The sequence below is a fragment of the Equus quagga genome, chromosome 2 (genome assembly GCF_021613505.1).
Source record: "Equus quagga isolate Etosha38 chromosome 2, UCLA_HA_Equagga_1.0, whole genome shotgun sequence".
NCBI classification, from domain to species: Eukaryota; Metazoa; Chordata; class Mammalia; order Perissodactyla; family Equidae; genus Equus; species Equus quagga.
Window position 1 is genome coordinate 174594981 of NC_060268.1, and position 19119 is coordinate 174614099.

The window sequence follows — 19119 nt, forward strand, 5'->3', positions numbered from 1 at the left end:
GCAGTTATCGTAACTGACTCTGTCAACACTAACACAAACTATTTCACTACAGTCATCAAGTTGGATATAAATTTTTTTTTTAAAGATAAGTAATGAAAAAAATAGAACTTTACTAATTGAAAAATTCATATTGTTATCTTCTAAAAATTAATTTATTGAATTGACACAAGAGTTTCAATTTCTATATTTTTTATATTTTGAAAAATTTTAATAGTACACCACTTGAAATGCACCTTTGTTCTAATGATATGTGCGAACTCCTGCATGCATATGCATTGGATACACTACATTACTATAGTTTGCATGGCATTTTAAATCTCAGCTGAGATTTAGCCATCTAATGAGAATCTGTAGTGTTCTGGTAATTTGTAGCACTTTGTTTTCAAAGTCACTAGTATCATAAATGAACACAATATGCTAGGAACCATATGGCAATGCATTTGGAATGGTCATATTTAAGGATATCTTTAGATTTGATTTAGTTAGAAGCAAACTGAAATTAATAGTCAAACTGATAATTATTTTGCCACAGTTTTAGTAAATGATTAAATATGTTCCCTTTGTTTCTTTTAAAATCTTAAGCCATATGTATGCCATACTCAAAACTAAATAAATGCAATTAAATAAAAAGTGAAAAAACTATGCTATTATTGTTTGCAGTGAAATTCAGGGAAGCAAAAACTAAGTTTGTCAGACTGCCAGATGAAATAATAGGTTTGAAAAATGTTGAAGCGAAAACTAAGTTTGTCAGACTGCCAGATGAAATAATAGGTTTGAAAAATGTTGAATTCTGCTTAGTAAAGAAATATGGCCTTTCATTTTTACAGTCTGCATTTTCGTTTTTTATCTTTCTGAAATATGTGGGATAATTCCTAGTATAGATTGAGAATATAATCTTAAATAAACTATAAAGCTGGTCGGCCCCCTTTTAAACACAGTTCAGTTGCCGTTGGAACACTGTATTCCGGCTTAGGCTGACTGAGTCTTTAAAGTGTCAGAGCTGCCAAATTTGGCTTTGGTGACAGAACTGGTTTCTTAGTGGAAATGGTTGTTGGCTTCATTGCTTTAAGCTCACTCCTAAAAATGCATTGCTTTGGGAAGGAACTTGCACATGTATGCTGCATGGCTCGTGCTTCTGCTCTGCGTGCGTGTGTTGTTCTGTTTGTTTTTCAGAGAATAAAGTCTCTCACTGAGTTACTAACCCTGCCGTTAATGATTGACTGTGTCTGACCGCCACCCCTCTTTGCAGGAGCATTCCAGCTGTCCTTCAGAATCCAAATACGCTTTCCGCCCCGCCAGCGCAGCCGCCGCCTCACATTCCGCAGCCTCTCGCAGCAACTCTTTGGTCTCAAGCTTTACCGTGGAGAAGCGAGGATTTTACGAATCTCTTGCCAAGGTCAAGCCAGGGAACTTCAAGGTCCAGACTGTCTCTCCAGGAGAACCAGCTTCCAAAGTGACTGAACAAGCTCTGCTAAAACCTCAAAGTACAAATGGCCCTCAGGAAAAAGATCGTGACCCCGTGGACTTGGATGATGCGAGCCTTCCCGTGAGCGATGTGTAAGGTGGTAGCACGCAGAGCCTGCCCCGCCGCAGCAACTGCTGCGTTTCCTTTCATGAGGCTTCTAGCCAAAGATGAGAAAGAGTAGACTGGTTAAGTGTGTATATTATACTGCCTCTGAGATGTACTCTTTATAAGCTGGTAAACCAAGAATCTAGGGAGTGGCCAAACTAAACGTAATTTCTTTAAAAAAAAAAAAAAAGAAAGAAAACCTAAGTGTCTCAGTATCAACTGTCTGAAGCTTTGTGTTCTCATTCGAGTGATAAAAATGTGTGTGATATTTTTAGTGAATTTGACAGTTTAAATGTTTAACAACTGAAAACATTAAAAATGCTTATTATTTTGGTTGTTTTTAAAATGCTACTATGACTTCCTATTAGATGTTCAATATTTACACATTCTTACTGGTTAATATTATTGAATGAAATATTGCCAGACTAAGATATCTAAACTCATGATGTCTGTGGTGCTGTAAAATTTATACTACGATGTGGACTGTTTTGAAATAACCATTTTCGATGCTCTGGATCTCGAGGTGAGTGGTGAGTTTGAATGGAGGATAGTATTGGACCATTAGTGAGGGTTGTAGGTGTACCAGGGTGGAGAAAAGGGGAAAATTAGAGTTCAAACAACCATATCTTGGACATTTGTTTGAAACGCTTAATCAGGATTTGGCGGCGGTCATTGCTTTATTCCATGAAAATTATTTGGTGTGAAATTTCTGAGAGATCTGGTTTTCTTATCAAAGTTTTGTAAGTAATTCTTTCTTCTATATTTGGATCAGTGAGAAACCTCACGTTTATATGTGAAGACATGCTGCCCTTAGTCATGCGATGGTAGCCTTTACTTTTTGTCACTAATAACCTGTATTCAGGTGCCTATATTTCTTCATCTTCTTTAGGGATGTTATGAGCTCAAAAGTCCTACATGATTGGTTTTAAATGTTGGGATAAAATTAATTTTCAGTGGCATAGTTTAATGTGTTAAATAAGGTATTTTATGTTAGAGATACCAGACTGCTGTCTTTCTGCTGCCTGTGCAATATGTTTTAAAACACAAATTTGAGTATATGTGTAGTCACAGGGATATCATAGATATTTACACCTCTCTAAAAAGTCTTTTATTTCTGGTGTTGAATAACAGACCAGGTAGGACAAGTACCATTTTTACGGTTCAGTCTTAAACATTTGCTTTAAGAAAATAGTCTTGAATTTCACATGCTGCTATTTTGATGATGTTTTGCTATTTTACAGTACTGTTTGTTTTGAATTCATACTTGTCACTGTTCCTCCTTTTCATTTTCTAAGCTGACTTTTTGTTGGAGGAGAGAGATTTCCTACTACAGAGTGGGGTCCAGAGGTTACTATCTATTCTACTAGGATTATGATAGCATCAGTTTAAAAATCCAAATGCATAAAGAATGCACCACTTCAACTTTTTTACTCATAAGCTAATATTTTAAAAAATCATTTAGATTTTTTCTTTTTTGCAGCTATATTTGAAAATGATAGAATGAAAAGGTTTTAAGTAGTTACCACTTTTCTGCTGATATATCCTATAACGGCTCTTTCGAAAGTTCCTTTTTCATGAACACACCTAAGAAATCTTGTGTAGATGGTTTGAGATATTCAGGAGCCTGATGCTGTTTCTTTGGTACAGCTACTGCATTGCATGTTCGTTTTAACATATTTTGGTATTGATAATTTGATATATTTCATAGTGGCAAAATACTAGCTCTATTTTGGGACTTTTTATAGAACTACCCTTGTATTCAATAGCATAGGAAAATGTGCTTGTGATTGTCAGGTCTCTTAATATTTATCTCAATACTTTTATAATTCTATGAAAATTATTTAATTATTTTAAAACTTATACTTTTCTTGTAAATATGTCACATCTGAATTGTCAAAAATTTACTTTGAACACCTTAATATTTGCTGCATTTTCTTCTGTATATATAACGTCTTCTTTCAGAATGGGAATGTACGTGCACTTCCCAATGTTTACTTCTGTGTCTGTTATCTTTATGTGTCGGACTGGTTGAACACTGTAATGACTTGAGAATAAACTGCTCAAAATTAATTCTAACTTATTTCTCATTTGGTTTGGTTCAGCTCTTGGGTGAACAAGTAAATGGAACTAGTACAAAGTCTGTTTGGTTGATTGACTTGAATTTGCATATTGAAGGACAGACTAATTATTTGGTAACCTTTGAAAGGCCTAACTTGATATGAAATTGCACAAGGAAAGATGAATCTTCCTGGAAAAAAGAGCTTGCTTATTTTGTTTAATTAAAAAACGTATTCTCAAAAGTCAAATTAAATATATTGGCTTCAGAGCGTAGTTTGAATTGCCCGGCTGCTTTTGCACTGCTTGGTTATTGTTAGACTGGACATGACATGAGGAAGGCTGAGTGCAGAGGGCTCCTGACCCCCAGAGGAGCTGTTGACATGCACTCGTCCAAGCTTGCCATCAAGCATTAGAGCCCAGTGCGCGCACACCCGCTGCCAGTAACAAATAGTCTACGCCTGCTGTGTATCTGATGGTGAAGGAATTGGGTAAAGGAGATCTGTCTTGGTAATTTTTATTAATTGGTGCAACTTAATTTTCTTTCCCTGAAAAGTATTTTTAATGTTTTTATTTTTAAAAACCCAAAATGAGAGTGTTCTAAAAACTTTGTTGCTTTCATAACGAAAGAGATCCCTTTCTCAGCTTGCTTTTTACTTCTAGTTGCAGTTCAGGAATTTTAAGTGGTGCTCACACCATTGTCAAAAGTCCTGTGAACAGTTGGTGAGGCAGGAAATATTTGTATCAGAAGTACAATGATGTAACAGCTAATACCAGATTTGTAAGAATCTTTCTTGTCTTTGGAAGGGTTTGACAGCCCACGTAGGACACCCACGTAGGACATGATGAAGAATACACTTAGTTAGATGGGTTTGTATTTTCCATTTGTAATCTTCCATGTTATATAGATCCAAAATTGATTGATTGTATATGTCACTTTTCAATGATTTATGAAAGTTGTATTTTTTCAAACCTCACGTAAGACATGTATTGAAAATATTGCTGAATTGAGGTTAGCGTTTACACATTTGATAAAGTCCTATAATTCCACTTTTACGACATTTAAAGTGAATGGTGCCTTACCATGGTGTATTCATGTGGTAATAGCGCCACCTTCTGGTTCTGTCATCGCTAAATTTAAAATAAAGTAATCTGGAGTCTATTTCACTTTATTTCACTCATCATAGAAAATTAGAGAAGATATCTAATTGCCTGGGATAGTTTTGAAATTAATATACAATTTAAGTCAAGATTTTCAAATGACTAGTTAAACTTTTTATTTGGAGATAATTGTAGATTCACATGTTGTAGGAAATAATACAGAGCTCCTATGTACCCTTTACTCCGTTTCTCCCAGTGATAACATTGGAAAGTGTTGTAAAATATTATAAGCAGGATATGGACACTGATACAGTCAAGATAAAGAACAATTCCACCATCATAAGGCTCCCTCATTGTTGCCCTTTTATAGTTAGAGCCACCTCCCATTTTACAGGTTTGGAAATAAACTTAGGCACTTGTTCAAAATCACATTAGGTTTAAAATCCAATCTTTTGTTAAAAAAAAAAGATTGGCACCTGAGCCAACATCTGTTGCCAATCTTATTTGTTTCTCTTCTTTTTCTGCAAAGGCCCCCCAGTACATAGTTATATACTCTAGTTGTGGCATGTGGGATGCCGCCTCAGCATGGCCCGATGAGTGGTGCCATGTCCGCACCCAGGATCTGAACCGGTGAAACCCTAGGCCACCAAAGCAGAGCACGTGAACTTAACTTCTTGGGGCTGGCCCCAAAATCCAATCCTTTTGATACTGAAGTCTGGACTCAACCATTATGGTATTATTGCCTCAGTAGAAGTCTTAAAATTTACTCTTTGTTTATATTGTACTATCTCCAGATTATTAGGTGAATTTAATTTTCATTCAATCTATTTTCAACATGTTCAGAACCATAATATTTCAAATGATGTGTTTATTTATTTATTTTGAGGACGATTAGCTCTGAGCTAACGTCCGTAGCCATCTTCCTCTATTTTATATGTGGGACGCCTACCACAGCATAGCTTGATAGGTGGTGCGTAAGTCCGCACCCGGGATCCGAGCCAGCGAACCCTGGGCCACCGAAGCGGCATGTGCGAACTTAACCACTGTGCCACTGGGGGCCGGCCCCCAAATGATGTATTGATTTATACACACATTTAAATTTAACTTAGCATTTGAAAATCAGTGAGAGAGAAGTATCCTGATCATAACCTCCCTGAGAGACTTTAAGCTCTGACATTTGGCATTATGTAAATTAACAAGGCACATGAAATAAGGATTATAAAATAAAAAAGCTTTAGGGTGCCAAATTCTTGCACTGGAATCGTTGTAGGGACTGGTTATAATCACTGGGTGTAGGGTAAGGGTGAGCTGTTTTTCGTGGGAGGAAACTTGACCTGATGAAAGCTTGGATCAAATTGGTGTCTTCAGTGTACCACACACAGTGCAGAGGAGACCTAAGAAGGCGATGATGACATGCACACAGAATTTCCAAAAGAAATACAAAGTGCAATGTGTGATAAAGTCAAGCATGGAAAACTGCACATCAGGAGACAGATGGGCAATGAGTGATGGAGTGGGTGGTAAGGGAACCATTGTGGTGGAGGGGCTTTTAAAAGATCCCAGGAGAGAAAAAGGTTCTTAAAAATTACGTGACATGACAATAAATTTGTGAGTGTTAATTTAGAATTGGAAGGGTCCAAACTGGTACATGAAACTTAAGTCATTCTCTTAAAGTTTCATTGCCTCTTTCTCCCTTCCAAACTATGGCACTTATTCTAGTCACACTAGTTTCCTGTAGCATGGTGGAGAGAGGATGAGTGGGTGGGAAATGTGGGGAAGTTTTCACTATTTAGGAACTTACCACATCAAAGGCCATTTTTGCCTGGCTCTGGTCCTTTCATAATGTGAGCTTAACTTATTCCCTGTGGAAACTTATTTACTGTTATTTCCTAATAGGGGCCTTTGGTGCCAGTGACATCTGTGCCTTTATGATTTTCACATACTTTATGCTCATTATCTTCTCACTCTCCTTGCCTGTCTGTATTTTGAAGGTGGAAGATATCCTAATGGATTAGATGTGGTGAGTGAAAGGAAGCGAGGCATCAAGAATAATGGCAATTGCATTCGGCGTGGACGCTTAGAACAGAGAGGCTGAGGTGGCGAAGAGTGCAGGCAGAGCAGGTTTTAGGGAGAAGATTGTGATTGCAGTATTGAAGGTGATGGTTTGTGACGACTATTCGACATCCAGGTAGAAATGTTAGGAAGGCGGTTGGATATACGAATTTGGAATTAAGACAAATCTTTATTGGAGATAAAAATAGGGAGGTCTTCAACATAGATGTTATTTGAAGCCATGAGACAGAATTAGAGAGAGAAAGAAGAAAAGAGGACCAAGGAATGAACCTAGGGCACTCCGACATTCAGAGTTCTGGAAGAGGAACTGGCCATAGAGAATGAGGTGTGGCTACCGAGTCAACAGGATAGCAAGATTATGTGGTCTCTTGGAAACCAAGTGAAGAAAATGAATCAAGGAAGAGGGGGTGATCAAATGTGTCAAATGCTGCCCCTAGGTCAAGTAAGAGGCAGACAGAATTGGCCATTGGGTTTGGCAGTGTGGAGGTCATTGGTGGTCTTAACTGGAGCAGTTTTGGTGAAGCGGTGAGGGCAAATAGAGCTATCTGAGGAGTTTTGCTCCAATGGGGAAGCAGTGGGATGGCTGCTGGTAGCAAAAGCGGAGTCAAGTTGTTTTTTTGTTTTTTGTGTTTTTTTAAGATAGGAGAACAACTGGCATTTTGTTGGTAGGATGACCCAACAGCAAGAGAAGGGTCGATGATGTAGGAGATGGGGAGAACTGAGTCCTTGACTAGGTGAGACGGGATGGAATCTAGAGCAAGGGTGGAAGGCTTGGCTTCATGTAAGAGCATAGATGTTTGTCTGTAGTAGGAGGGCGTACGTAGTATGTGGGTGCACTGCTGGTTAGGTGGGTACACGTGGAGGAAGTCGGTCTCTGAAAGTCTGCAAATTTGGAAACAGAATCCTCAACGGTGAGTGAGATGGGGAAGAGGAGTTAGACGTTCAAGGAGAGTAGAAGGTGTGAAATTGTCTTGGATTGTGAAGAGGGAGTGGACATACAGAAGGAAGGAAAATATAGGCTGTCCTGGGCACTGAGAGCCCACTTGAGCTCTGTGGTCATGAATTACAGTGTTAAATAGCAGATAATCAGTCATTTTCGTCATGCTTCCGACTCGAGTGGAAAGGTCTCTAGTGGTTCCCATTAAGCATGATGCTGCCTGTTGGGCTGAGAGAGAAATATTTTATCAGGTTAAAGAAGTATTCGACTATTCATATTTTATTGAGGGATTTTTAAAAAAATAAAGAACGGTGGTTGGGGGGCCGGCCCAGTGGCGCAGCGGTTAAGTTCGCATGTTCCGCTCCGGCAGCCCGGGGTTCGCGGGCTTGGATCCTGTGTGCGGACATGGCATCGCTTGGCAAGCCATGCTGTGGCAGGCTTCCCACATATAAAGTGGAGCAAGATGAGCACGGATGTTAGCTCAGGGCCAGTCTTCCTCAGCAAAAAGAGGAGGATTGGCAGTATTTAGCTCAGGGCTAATCTTCCTCAAAAAAAAAAAAAAAAAAAAAGAATGGTGGTTGAATTTTGTCAAGTATCTTCAGTATCTATGGAAATAATCTTTTTTCACTCCTTATATTGATTAATTTGGTGAATAATATTAATCCATTTCCTAATATTTAGCTATCATTACATTTCTGAAATAAATGCCGCATGGTCAGGATGTATTTTTTTTTTTTAAAGATTTTATTTTTTTCCTTTTTCTCCCCAAAGCCCCCAGGTACATAGCTGTATATTCTTCGTTGTGGGTCCTTCTAGTTGTGGCATGTGGGACGCTGCCTCAGCGTGGTTTGATGAGCAGTGCCATGTCCATGTCCGCGCCCAGGATTCGAACCAACGAAACACTGGGCCGCCTGCAGCGGAGCGCGCGAACTTCACCACTCGGCCACGGGGCCAGCCCCTCAGGATGTATTTTTTTAATTATTTTTTTTTTCAAGATTGGCACCTGAGCTAACAACTGTTGCCAATCTTTTTTTTCTTTTGTTTTCTTCTCCCCGAAGCCCCCCAAGTACATAGTTGTATATTCTAGTTGTGAGTACCTCTGGTTGTGCTATGTGGGACACCGCCTCACCATGGCCTCATGAGCGGTGCGGTGTCCACTCCCAGGATCCGAACTGGCGAAACCCTGGGCTGCTGAAGCAGAGCGCGCGAACTTAACCACTCGGCCACGGGCCGGCCCCAGGATGTTATTTTTTAAATATGCTGCTTGATTCTGTTTGCTATTATTTTGTTTGAGACTGTTGCATAAATATAAGTGACATTGGTCTGTATTTTTCTTTTGTGTGGCTTAAGTCTTTAAAGATTTTGTGGTGTTATATTAGTTTCATAGAGAGAACTTGGAAGATTTTCTTCTTTTAAGGTGTTCTGGAACAGCTTAAAAAGGATTGGAATTATTACTCTAAAGAGTGGATGGACTTTCCCTGTGAAACCCTCTGGGCCCTTTTGAGGGTGCATGTGACAACTTTCTCATTTCCTCTATGAAACTCTATGTGCTCGGGTTTTCTATCTTTTATGGAATGGGTTCTGATAAATTGTATCCTAGGAAATTATACATTCTAAGTTTTTCAAATGTATCTGCATGGAGCTGAGCAAAATATACAGTGCAGGAACTCACTTTGTCTTCAACTCAAAATACATGAACGAATGTGAAGACTTTATCTGGCAAGTTGTGATAGCATCTGGTTTTTACCTGGCACCAAGGTGATTGCAAACACAGACATGGACACCAGAGCCAAGTGGAAGTATTCAGGTATAAGGAGGCCATCCAAAGCAATCCTATGAATCCTAAAAATTAAAACTCAAGTGTGAGGGCCCGGCCCAAGGCCGACTTGTTAAAGTTCTGCGTGCTCCGCTTCAGCAGCCCAGATTCGTGGGGTTGGATCCCGGGCCCAGACCTACTCCACTCACCAACCACACTGTGGAGGTGTCCCTTGTACAAAAAAAGAGAGGAAGACTGGCACAGATGTTAGCTCAGGGCAAATCTTCCTCAGCAAAAAAAATTAAGTTCAAGTGTGAAATGTGTAGTTTCTCATAAAGAATGTGTGATCCCTGGAGAACAAGTGTAAGTTCCCTACTTGAGAAACACTGCCCTTGGAACAGTGTTGAAACTTCTTAGCTTATGTTCAAGGCCCCTCCACTTCCACCTTCTCACACAGTGCTTCTGGTATATCCTACCCTCCAGTTCAACTGAACCATTCTTTGTTTCCTGGTTTTCCCACCTCCCTGTCATTATTCTTGCTGTTCCTTCCACCTAAATGCCACCTTCCTGACCATCTTTGCCTTTTAATTCCACCCATCCTTCAATTCTAAGATGCAACTTTCTCCTTGAGGTGTTGGAATTGCTTTCTCATCTCCTTCACAACACAAGCCATGATGACCTCAAAATACCTGATTCCCTGTCCCTTCCCATGCCAACATTCAATTCAGTCAATGGGACCTGGAATTCCATTTAAGCTTTTGCTCTTAAACTCTGGGCTAAGGAGCCTCCCTCTCTCCACTGCAGTCCCCTTTTAAAAGCCAACGACTTCAAAATTTGGAAGAGATTAGAAAAGGGAAACAGCCCAAATCTAGCTCTTTGTTGATGAGATTGGCCCAAAAGAGAAGCAAATAGGGCAGGAAGCAAAATTCAAACTGATCCTGGTAGTGATGGCCGCTCTGCAGGAGCGCTGTCCGGTGCTGCCCACAGCTGTGGGAGGGTCATGGGCCCCTTCGTGCGCTTGCACTTTCAATGTAACGTTTAATTTCAGCGGCTCATAATCACCCTGTGGTTCCTCTAAGCCTGCAGCAAGAGAAATTAAACTCTAATCCCCTAAAGCAAGGGCTCTCAAAGTGTGGTCCCGAAACCAACAACATCAGCCTCACCTAAGAACTTGCTGGAAATGCAAATTATCACGCCCAGTGCTACTGAATCAGAATCTCTGGGGATGGGGCCAGCAATCTGTTTTAACAAGCCTTCCAGGTGATTCTGATGCCCATTAGAGTTTGAGACCGACTGCCCTAAAGCATCCATTGCATGTAATGAATTAACTTCTCTCCAATCCATCTAGAATGGCCCTGCTTATACACCATCCTTAGGAGAGCTGAGAAAATAGTCCCCCGAACCATCGTCTGTGTTCTGTGGTTCTGATGAGGAGCCCCATGGGGAAAGGCTGCGTGCATCAACCTGCTCTGACAGATTAAACTCAGTTTGGAACAAAAAGTTTCTTTATTTGATATCTTCTATACAGACAGAATTTTATCAGGAATCTAGGAAAGGTGCTTACCACACATAAACACCAGTCTAACTCTGAGCCTCCTGGCACTGGAAAAGACACTCTTTGAGTTCTCTAGTAGCCTTTGTTGTTTTCTGGAAAGAAGCAGGTTTACCTTTTTTGAGCAAGAGGAATCTTCTTAGCATTAAATGCTCACAAGCTTTTGTCATGTGGATTGTGATACAAGGGACACTGAATAACGTGAGACCAATGTCCTTAATGGCAGTTTGCAGAAGATGGAAAATTCCTTTGGTGGTTTTCCATATTCACCCTTAGAACCAAGGATAATCCAGTTAGCGTAATTCTGTGGAAATGAGTTCCCTCCGTCTCGAACACCATTTACCTCACTTTCTGTCCATTTTGGAAACTCCACGTTTCCTTCCATGGCTCAGAATGTCACACAACATCTCAGAAGCCTTCCCTGACCCTTCCGCGGCTAGTGCTTCCAGAACACTCTACTCTCCAGGAAACATACACCCACCTTGGCCATTGTTGTACTTTATTTTGTTTACATTTTTTTCTTTTGCAAGACTAAGAGTTCCTCAAACCGAGGATCTTTGTTTTATTGTTTAAAAGAGAATAGCCTTCAGGTTTTTTTTTTCTGATTTTAAAGTGAACACATTATAGTAGAACACAAACGTAAGCAAAAAGAAGTGAAAGTGACTTGTAATCTCATGGCCAAGAAATAACCCGTGTGAACATTTCAGTCTTTTATTGCATGTGTATGGAAACAGCTTTATTTTGTGTGTGTGTAAAAATGTCCTGTGGTCTTTGCAAACAAGCCCATTATCACAGACACGTGTGCCCCCTTTCCCAAAACAATAAGGTAAAATCGCCTGACCTCCCACCACTTAACTTTGACCTGGACGCCCCTTTGTGTCGTCTGCACAGTACATAGCCAGGTTTACATGTTTGGGACCATGTGTAACATGCTGCCTTGTAGCCTTTTCTCTGTGCAGCAAAATATTGTGGACACCTTCCCATATCGATAAATATGTGTCAGCACCACTACCTGTAAAGGTGTAAACCTTTAGTCTTTCCTCGTGTGTATCTATGAGAAATTCTCTATCCATTCCTTTGTGGAATTCTGATTGCTTCCATCTTTTCACTATTCTGACAATAACTGCAGGCCATGTGCTTGCCCCCATCCTGGGGCATCCCTGCTCGCAGGTGCACTGGTCTCAGAGGTATGCGTATTTCACATCTCGATATTGTCCAATGATCTTGTAGGAATGATGTATTAATTTGTGCTCCCACCAACAATGCATGAGAGCTCCCATTTCCTCCCATCCTGGGAAAGGTCGAGTTTCATCAATATTCTCAATTTTTGGCAATCAGATTGGAAAAAATGGTATCCTGTGATTTTTATTTATGTTTCTTTGAAAACTACTGGAAGTTATGTTTTTTTAAATGTTAATTGGCCATTTCTATTTGTCCTTTTTGTGGGTTGCATATTTTTATCCTTATCTATTATTCCATTGCTGTTTGAATGTTTCTTATATTTCTAAAAATTCTTTATATATAAACTACTAATCTTTGTCCTATGTTTAAATATTATCCTTGTTTCTCATTTTTCTTTTATTTATGGGTGTCTTTTTTTCTTCTTCATGGATTTTGCCTTTGCTATCACGCCTATTAAGTAATTTTCCACACAGATATTACATATATACCTACAATATCTCTCAAGACATTTATTTTAATGTTTTGCTTCTAAAAGTTAAATACGTCTGGAATGAATTTTGGCAAACAGTATAAAGATCTAATATATTCCACCACTCCACTCCAACACAGGAGTTTAGCCAGTTTTCTCTGTGCTATTAATTTAAAAAATCTATTTCCTCCCACTGATTCAAAATGCTACTTCTATCAGTGTCCTTGTCAGTTCAGGCTGCTATCACAGAACACCATAGACTGAGTGGCTTATAAACAACAGAGATTTGTTTTTTTTTTTTTTTTGAGGAAGATTAGCCCTGAGCTAACATCTGTGCCCATCTTCCTGTAGTTTATATGTGGGACACCTACCACAACATGGCGTGCCAAGCGGTGCCAGGTCTGCACCCAGGGTCTGAACCTGTGAACCCCGGGCCACGGAGAGGTGGAACGTGCGCATTTAACCACTGTGCCACTGGGCTGGCTGGCCCCAAACAACAGAGATTTATCTCTCCATTTCTGGAGGCCGGAAGTCCAAGATCCAGGCGCTGGCTGAGGGCATCTGCTGAGCATCCTCTTGCTGGTCATGGACCGCTGTCTTCTTGCTCTGACCTCATGTGGTGGAGGGGCCGAGGGAGCCCTCTGGGGCCTCTTTTATAAGGGTGATGGTGGAGCCCTCATGCCCTCATCACCACCCAAAGGCCCATCTCCTAACACCATTGCCTTGGGACTTATGTGTTCCTAGCCGACTGGCTCGTGTTTTCAGGAATAACAATAATGTCATCTGCGACAAATGATCTTTTAACTTCTTCCTCCGAATTCCTACTCTTGGCATTTCCTTTCTTACTGAATTAGCCTGAATTTCTAGTGCTAGGCACGCTTGTTTTAGTCCAGATATTAATAGGAATGTGTCTGGTATTTTATTATTATTATGTACAATGCTGGCTGTTGACTTGAGATATTCTTTATCATGTAAAATAAGTTCCTCATATTTTTAGTTTACTAAAAAAAAAGGAAGATTTCTTCTCAGGAATGGATATGAAATTTTATTAGATGTTTTTTGGGATTTGAGAATTTACTGAGATGATGTGATAAATTACGTTAATACAATTCTTAATACTATACCATTCTTTCATTCTTATTTAGTTCTTTAATATGATGCCAGATTGATTCGCTTCTGTTACAGGCAGTGGCTCTATATGTGGGCGCATAAATGATGCTGACTCGTAGACTTTTTTGACGAGGTTGAGGGGCGGGGGGGAAGGGCTGCTCACTTTGTCAAGTTTTACCATTGGCACGTGCTTGCTTCGCAAAATCAACTGGGAAGTTTTTCATTTTTCGCCCATGCTCTACATCCGTTTAAAGAACATGAAATTACCCGTTTATGTAAAGTTTCAAAGAATTCAACCCTGAAACCATTTGGCCTCAAGAATTTGTCCAGAGGTGATTTTTGTTTTTGACAAATATGTCTTTTTTCCATAGATACTGATTTATTTAAGATTTTTTTCTTTTGTCAATCTTGGTGAATTTATGATTTCTGAGAAAACTTTTAATCCACCCCTGTTCACTGTTTCTACTCTTGTCGCCCTACAATTGATTCTCAAAACATTTAAGATATCAGATTGTCACTCTCCTGAGTAAAAACCTTTGATAGTTTTCCATTGTTCTTAAAACAATAGCCATATCCCAAGGTCTCCGAGGGCCCTGCGCCATCTAGTCGGAGCTTGCTGCAACTTCCTCCTGCTTTGGGTTTGGCGTCAGTGCTAGAGGGGGCATCACATCCTTAGCATAACAGGAGGGCCCCCGGAAGAGAAGCTAGCACGCACATGCCGAAAACTAGGTTGCGTTTGGACTCTGGAAACAGCTCCATTCCAGCTTTAAAGGAGCCTTAATTGTTCTCGGGTTTTGCTGACCTGACACAGCTTGGCTCATGTCTGATTCTTGTCCTTAGGCTTAAAAGTAGAACGGGCATTAATGAATGCCACGAAATGTCTTTGATTGTGCTCAGCCAGTTTTTTTTTCCCCCAGCAGAAGAAATACTCTGTTTAATTAAATTCAATCCATATTTTTCAAGGGCTTCCTATGAACAAGAAATTTTGCTGGACGCTGGGGTATAAGAAATAAGTGAGGTTGGGGGCCCTCCGTGGCCAAGTGGTTAAGTTCGCGCGCTCCACTTTGGCAGCCCAGGGTTTTGCCGGTTCGCATCCTGGGTGTGGACATGGCACTGCTCATCAAGCCATGCTGAGGTGGCGTCCCACATAGCACAACCAGAAGGACCTACAACTAGAATATACAACTATGTACTGGGGGGCTTTGGGGAGAAGAAGAAAAAAGAAGAAGATGGGCAACAGATTAGTTTAGGCGCCAATCTTAAAAAAACAAATGAAAAAAATACATGAGGCAGGCACACAAAAGTTACCTCTATTACAAAGCAAACTAAGAGAGCGTATCTGATAGAATATACTAGGTTATGGTGCAGTAACAAAAATCTCAGAGGTCTATAGCCATAAAGGTTTATTGATCAGCTAAGCTATACATCCATTGTGGGTTGGCTACAGCTCTGCTCGTGCACTTTCACCCTGGGACCCAAGTGAACTGAGGAGCCTCTATCTGGAAAATGGCGGTCATGGCAGAGGGAAAAGATATGCTGGCCAGGGCTGGCTGGTGGTGCAGTGGTTAAGTGTGCACATTCCACTTTGTCTGCCTGGGGTTCGTCGGTTTGGATCCCGGGTGCAGACATGCCACTGCTTGGCACGCCATGCTGTGGCAGGCATCCCACATATAAAGTAGAGGAAGATGGGCATGGATATTAGCTCAGGGCCAGTCTTCCGCAGCAAAAAGAGGATGATTGGCTCAGTTAGCTCAGGGCTAGTCTTCCTCAAAAAAAATAAAAAGGATATGCTGGCCAATCGTGCAGCCACTCCTAAAACTTTGCCCAGAAGTGACACACACCACCAAAGCTCACATTTTGTCGGCCAGAGAAAATGACGTGGTTGGGTCTGACATCAAAGGGGCAGGGAAGTATGAGGTTGAATCATATGAGACTGCCATTTTTTAAGTAAAAAATGATTAAAATTACCTAAATCCTGCCTTTCACTTGAGAGGGACATGTACGACCAACCCTTCCACCTGTAGAACAGGATAATGAAAGTGCAGGATGTTTCATAAAACTTTTGTTGGATTTGGATTCCAGCTTTAGGAGCATGTCTCACTAAGTTAATTTAAAATGTGCTGAGGGGCCGGCCCCGTGGCTGATTGGTTAAGTTTGTGCGCTCTGCTTCTGAGGCCCAGAGTTTCACCGGTTTGGCTCCTGGGTGCTGACCTAGCACTGCTCATCAGGCCCTGCTGAGGTGGTGTCCCACATAGCACAACCAGAAGGACCTACAACTAGAATATACAACTATGTACTGAGGGCTTTTGGGAGCAGAAGAAAAAGAAAAAAAAAAAGGTTGGCAACAGATGAACAGATGTTAGCTCAGGGCCAATCTTAAAAAAAAAAATGGTCTGAGTTCTTGCAATGTGCCAGTCTCTGTGGGTGGTACTGGGATAGGGCAGTGAAACAGACAGATGGACAGACAAGGTGCCTATCCTCAGGGAGCTGAATCCTAGTTCCTCCTCCACCATCAGGCCCAGATGATTTAGAGATGGGGGGTCGGGGGGACCTGGGGAGGTTTTCGAGCTTGGGGTCCTCTTTTAAGCTCACGTGGATGTCGGTGAAATTAATTTCCATGGGGCTGTAGAATGCTGGCGGCTCCTTCAAGGCCAGCAGGAGACTCTCCGAGCTCAGGGCAGGCCTAAGTCCTCTTTAGAGAGCGCTCCTGGTTACGGCAGGCCCACCCAGGGCACATTCCCTTTTGGTCAGCTCAAAGTTACACTGATTAGAGACGTTAATTACATCTGCAAAATCCCTCCATCTTCCGAATATAACATAATCTAATCACAGAAGTGACCTCCACCCCTATCGGGCCTGCCCCTACTCCAGGGGAGGCGATTATACGGGGCATGTACGCCAGCGGGTGGAAGGCTTGGAGGTCCCAAAATTCTTCCCGCCTTGGGGTTGTGAGTCTCTAACTTTAGCCATTCTTGTGGGTGTGTCTCATTGTTGTTTTAATCCGTTTTCCTGACGTCATTGGCCATTTGTATATCCTTCTTTCTGAAATCTTGGGCTCAGATCTTTTTTGTTTGTCTTTTTATTTTTGAGTTGTATATTCTGAATATAAGTCCTTGGTTCGATACAGATATTGTAAATATCTTCTCCCAGTTCACGGTTTGTCTTTTCATTTTTGACGAACAGAAATTCTTTGTTTTAACTGAATCATATTTTCCAATTTTTCTAATAGTTAGTGATTTTTGTGTCCTGTTTATGAAATCTCTGCCTACCCCAAGATCATAAAGGTATTTTCCTATCTGGACCCTGTTCTCCTAGACTCTATTGTTTTTACTTTTCAAATTTAGGTCTATGATCCACTTTGAATTCACCTTTATGTTTGATATGTGTATGGGAGGGTTCATTTCTTTCCCCATATGAACAGCCAATTGATGCAGTGCCATTTGCTGAAAAGGCTGCTTCATTGCAGTCACGCCTTGGTTGAATCAGCCGTCTGTATGTGTGTGTCTGAGGTGGGCTCACCCCACTGATCGATTTGTTTATCTGCGTGCTGATACTCGACTGTCCTGATTACTGTCAGTTTACGTTGTGATATCTAATCACCGTCTTCAAAGGTCTCCTGGGAGTTGGCACCTCTACAGAGTTGGCACGGCCATTCCCTCGTGCCAGGAAGCAGAGCCCTGGCCCTCAGCGATGGAGACAGTGACACTGAGAAGACAGACAGGGAGTGAATAAGCCACGTCCAAATGCCAAAAGAGCACTTCTACAGACTTAAAGTTTCTTTTTTAAAAAAAGGTATATAATTGTCCTGGTGGATTGAAAAGCAGGGAAAAGCATCCTCATTTTAAAATGTCAGAAAACATAGATTTGGAACGATCTATCATGTTTTGCATTTTCGGTGCTAAGCACTTGGTGCGCACTCTTGATGTGCCCGATACGCAGAGGGCAGTCGTGGGTGGAGTTTATGAAGGAACTGGAGCAGACGCCGAGCTTGGAGGTGGAACAGGCTGGGCTTGAAGTGCCTGAGGGACAAGGAGTGACCATGGGCAGGTGCTGGGCTCAGTGTTGGGGAGCCTCAGAGAGGGAGCCCTGGCTTCAAGGAGTGCGTTCCGCAGTGCAGGGAGCTGGCGCCCCCACCCCAGGGCTCAGTCTTCCTCCCCTCTTCTCCTTCCACTGTCTTTCCCTATCTCTCCCAGTATTAATGATTAGTACAGAACAGAGAAAGAAGCAGAAAATATCACCCATCTCCGCCCTCACCCCTCCACCCAGAAGTAACCTCAGGCTTCGTGCTATCCAGGTTTCAGCCTGAGGATCACTTTCTGAAACAATTGGAGCAAACGGCAAGCATAGTTTTATATCCTGCATTTCTTGCTTCGTGTGTAAGTAACCCCCTGGGTCAGTAAGTTTGTTTCCTTTCGAATCTCAAACCAGAGGAGTTGGGTCATTAGTGAGGATTTCCTCATTTCCTTTGAATGATCGCAGTGGTTGGGCTGGGTCTTCCTGAACTTGAGAGCTCAGGTTATTTCTCCCTCCCTTCCTATCAAGCCGCAGGTCTTCGTGACAGGAAGCCTAGTGCAAATGCAGGAGACTTAGCTTTCAGGCCTGATTTCTAAAACTGGTGATTATTCTTTTTTAAAGGAATAGAGTTAATTTAATTACGGGATGCCAGGCACTGGGCTAGGCTGGAGCGCCCGGAAACTGCCCCCAAGAAATGGAGTCCCGTGGGAGAGAGAGACATGGGTCTCCACAATGCGAGGCGACAGAGCCCTAAGGAAGGATGGAGAAGGGGCTGTGGCTGCTGGCCCAGTGGAAAAGTACCTCGCTGTGATTCATCGGGGATAAAGCTCTGCTGGGGCCGTGCCATCGCCGTCCAGGAGTGCCAACGGCTGACAGCTGGAGGCCACATCAAAAATGGAACCAGGTTTAAGGGAAGAAAGTAAATGAAAATCAAGATAAAAATATATTACTTCAGTGCTGGACCTGGCTTCTGCTCAACCATCTGTCTAACCCAACCAACATGAGGCCAGTGTCTGCTGTGTGCCTGGTACTGTCTGGCACAATGGGCAAGTCAGGTTTCCCGTTCCAGGCAACTCCCAGCCTGCTGGGGGAGGGTGATGCAGGGGCCCCTCTGAACACAGATCGGCTGATTCAAAAAGGGCTGTGATTTAGACAAATGGAATTTCCAGTGCCACTGAATTCTGGATCTCTAAGGACATTACCCGACTATAGAATAACTGGATGGTTTAAACATATATTCACATAGTGTCAACACAGAGAAATGGTCTGTTGGGGGTCTCATCCCTGCGGCTATTGGAGT

The 19119-nt window shown here is 41.7% G+C and overlaps 1 protein-coding gene across 8 annotated transcripts in view; it reads left to right on the plus strand.

The window, feature by feature from the left end:
* PLEKHA1 (pleckstrin homology domain containing A1) overlaps nt 1–3640 on the plus strand; it is a 52501-nt gene extending 48861 nt beyond the window's left edge. For all 8 annotated transcript variants that reach the window (XM_046652913.1, XM_046652916.1, XM_046652912.1 and 5 more), the window contains one exon: nt 1250–3640. In XM_046652913.1, coding sequence (XP_046508869.1) covers nt 1250–1561 — 312 coding nt within the window. In that variant the 3' untranslated portion in view covers nt 1562–3640. The remainder of the gene's footprint in view (nt 1–1249) is intronic.
* The last annotated feature ends 15479 nt before the right edge of the window (nt 3641–19119 follow it).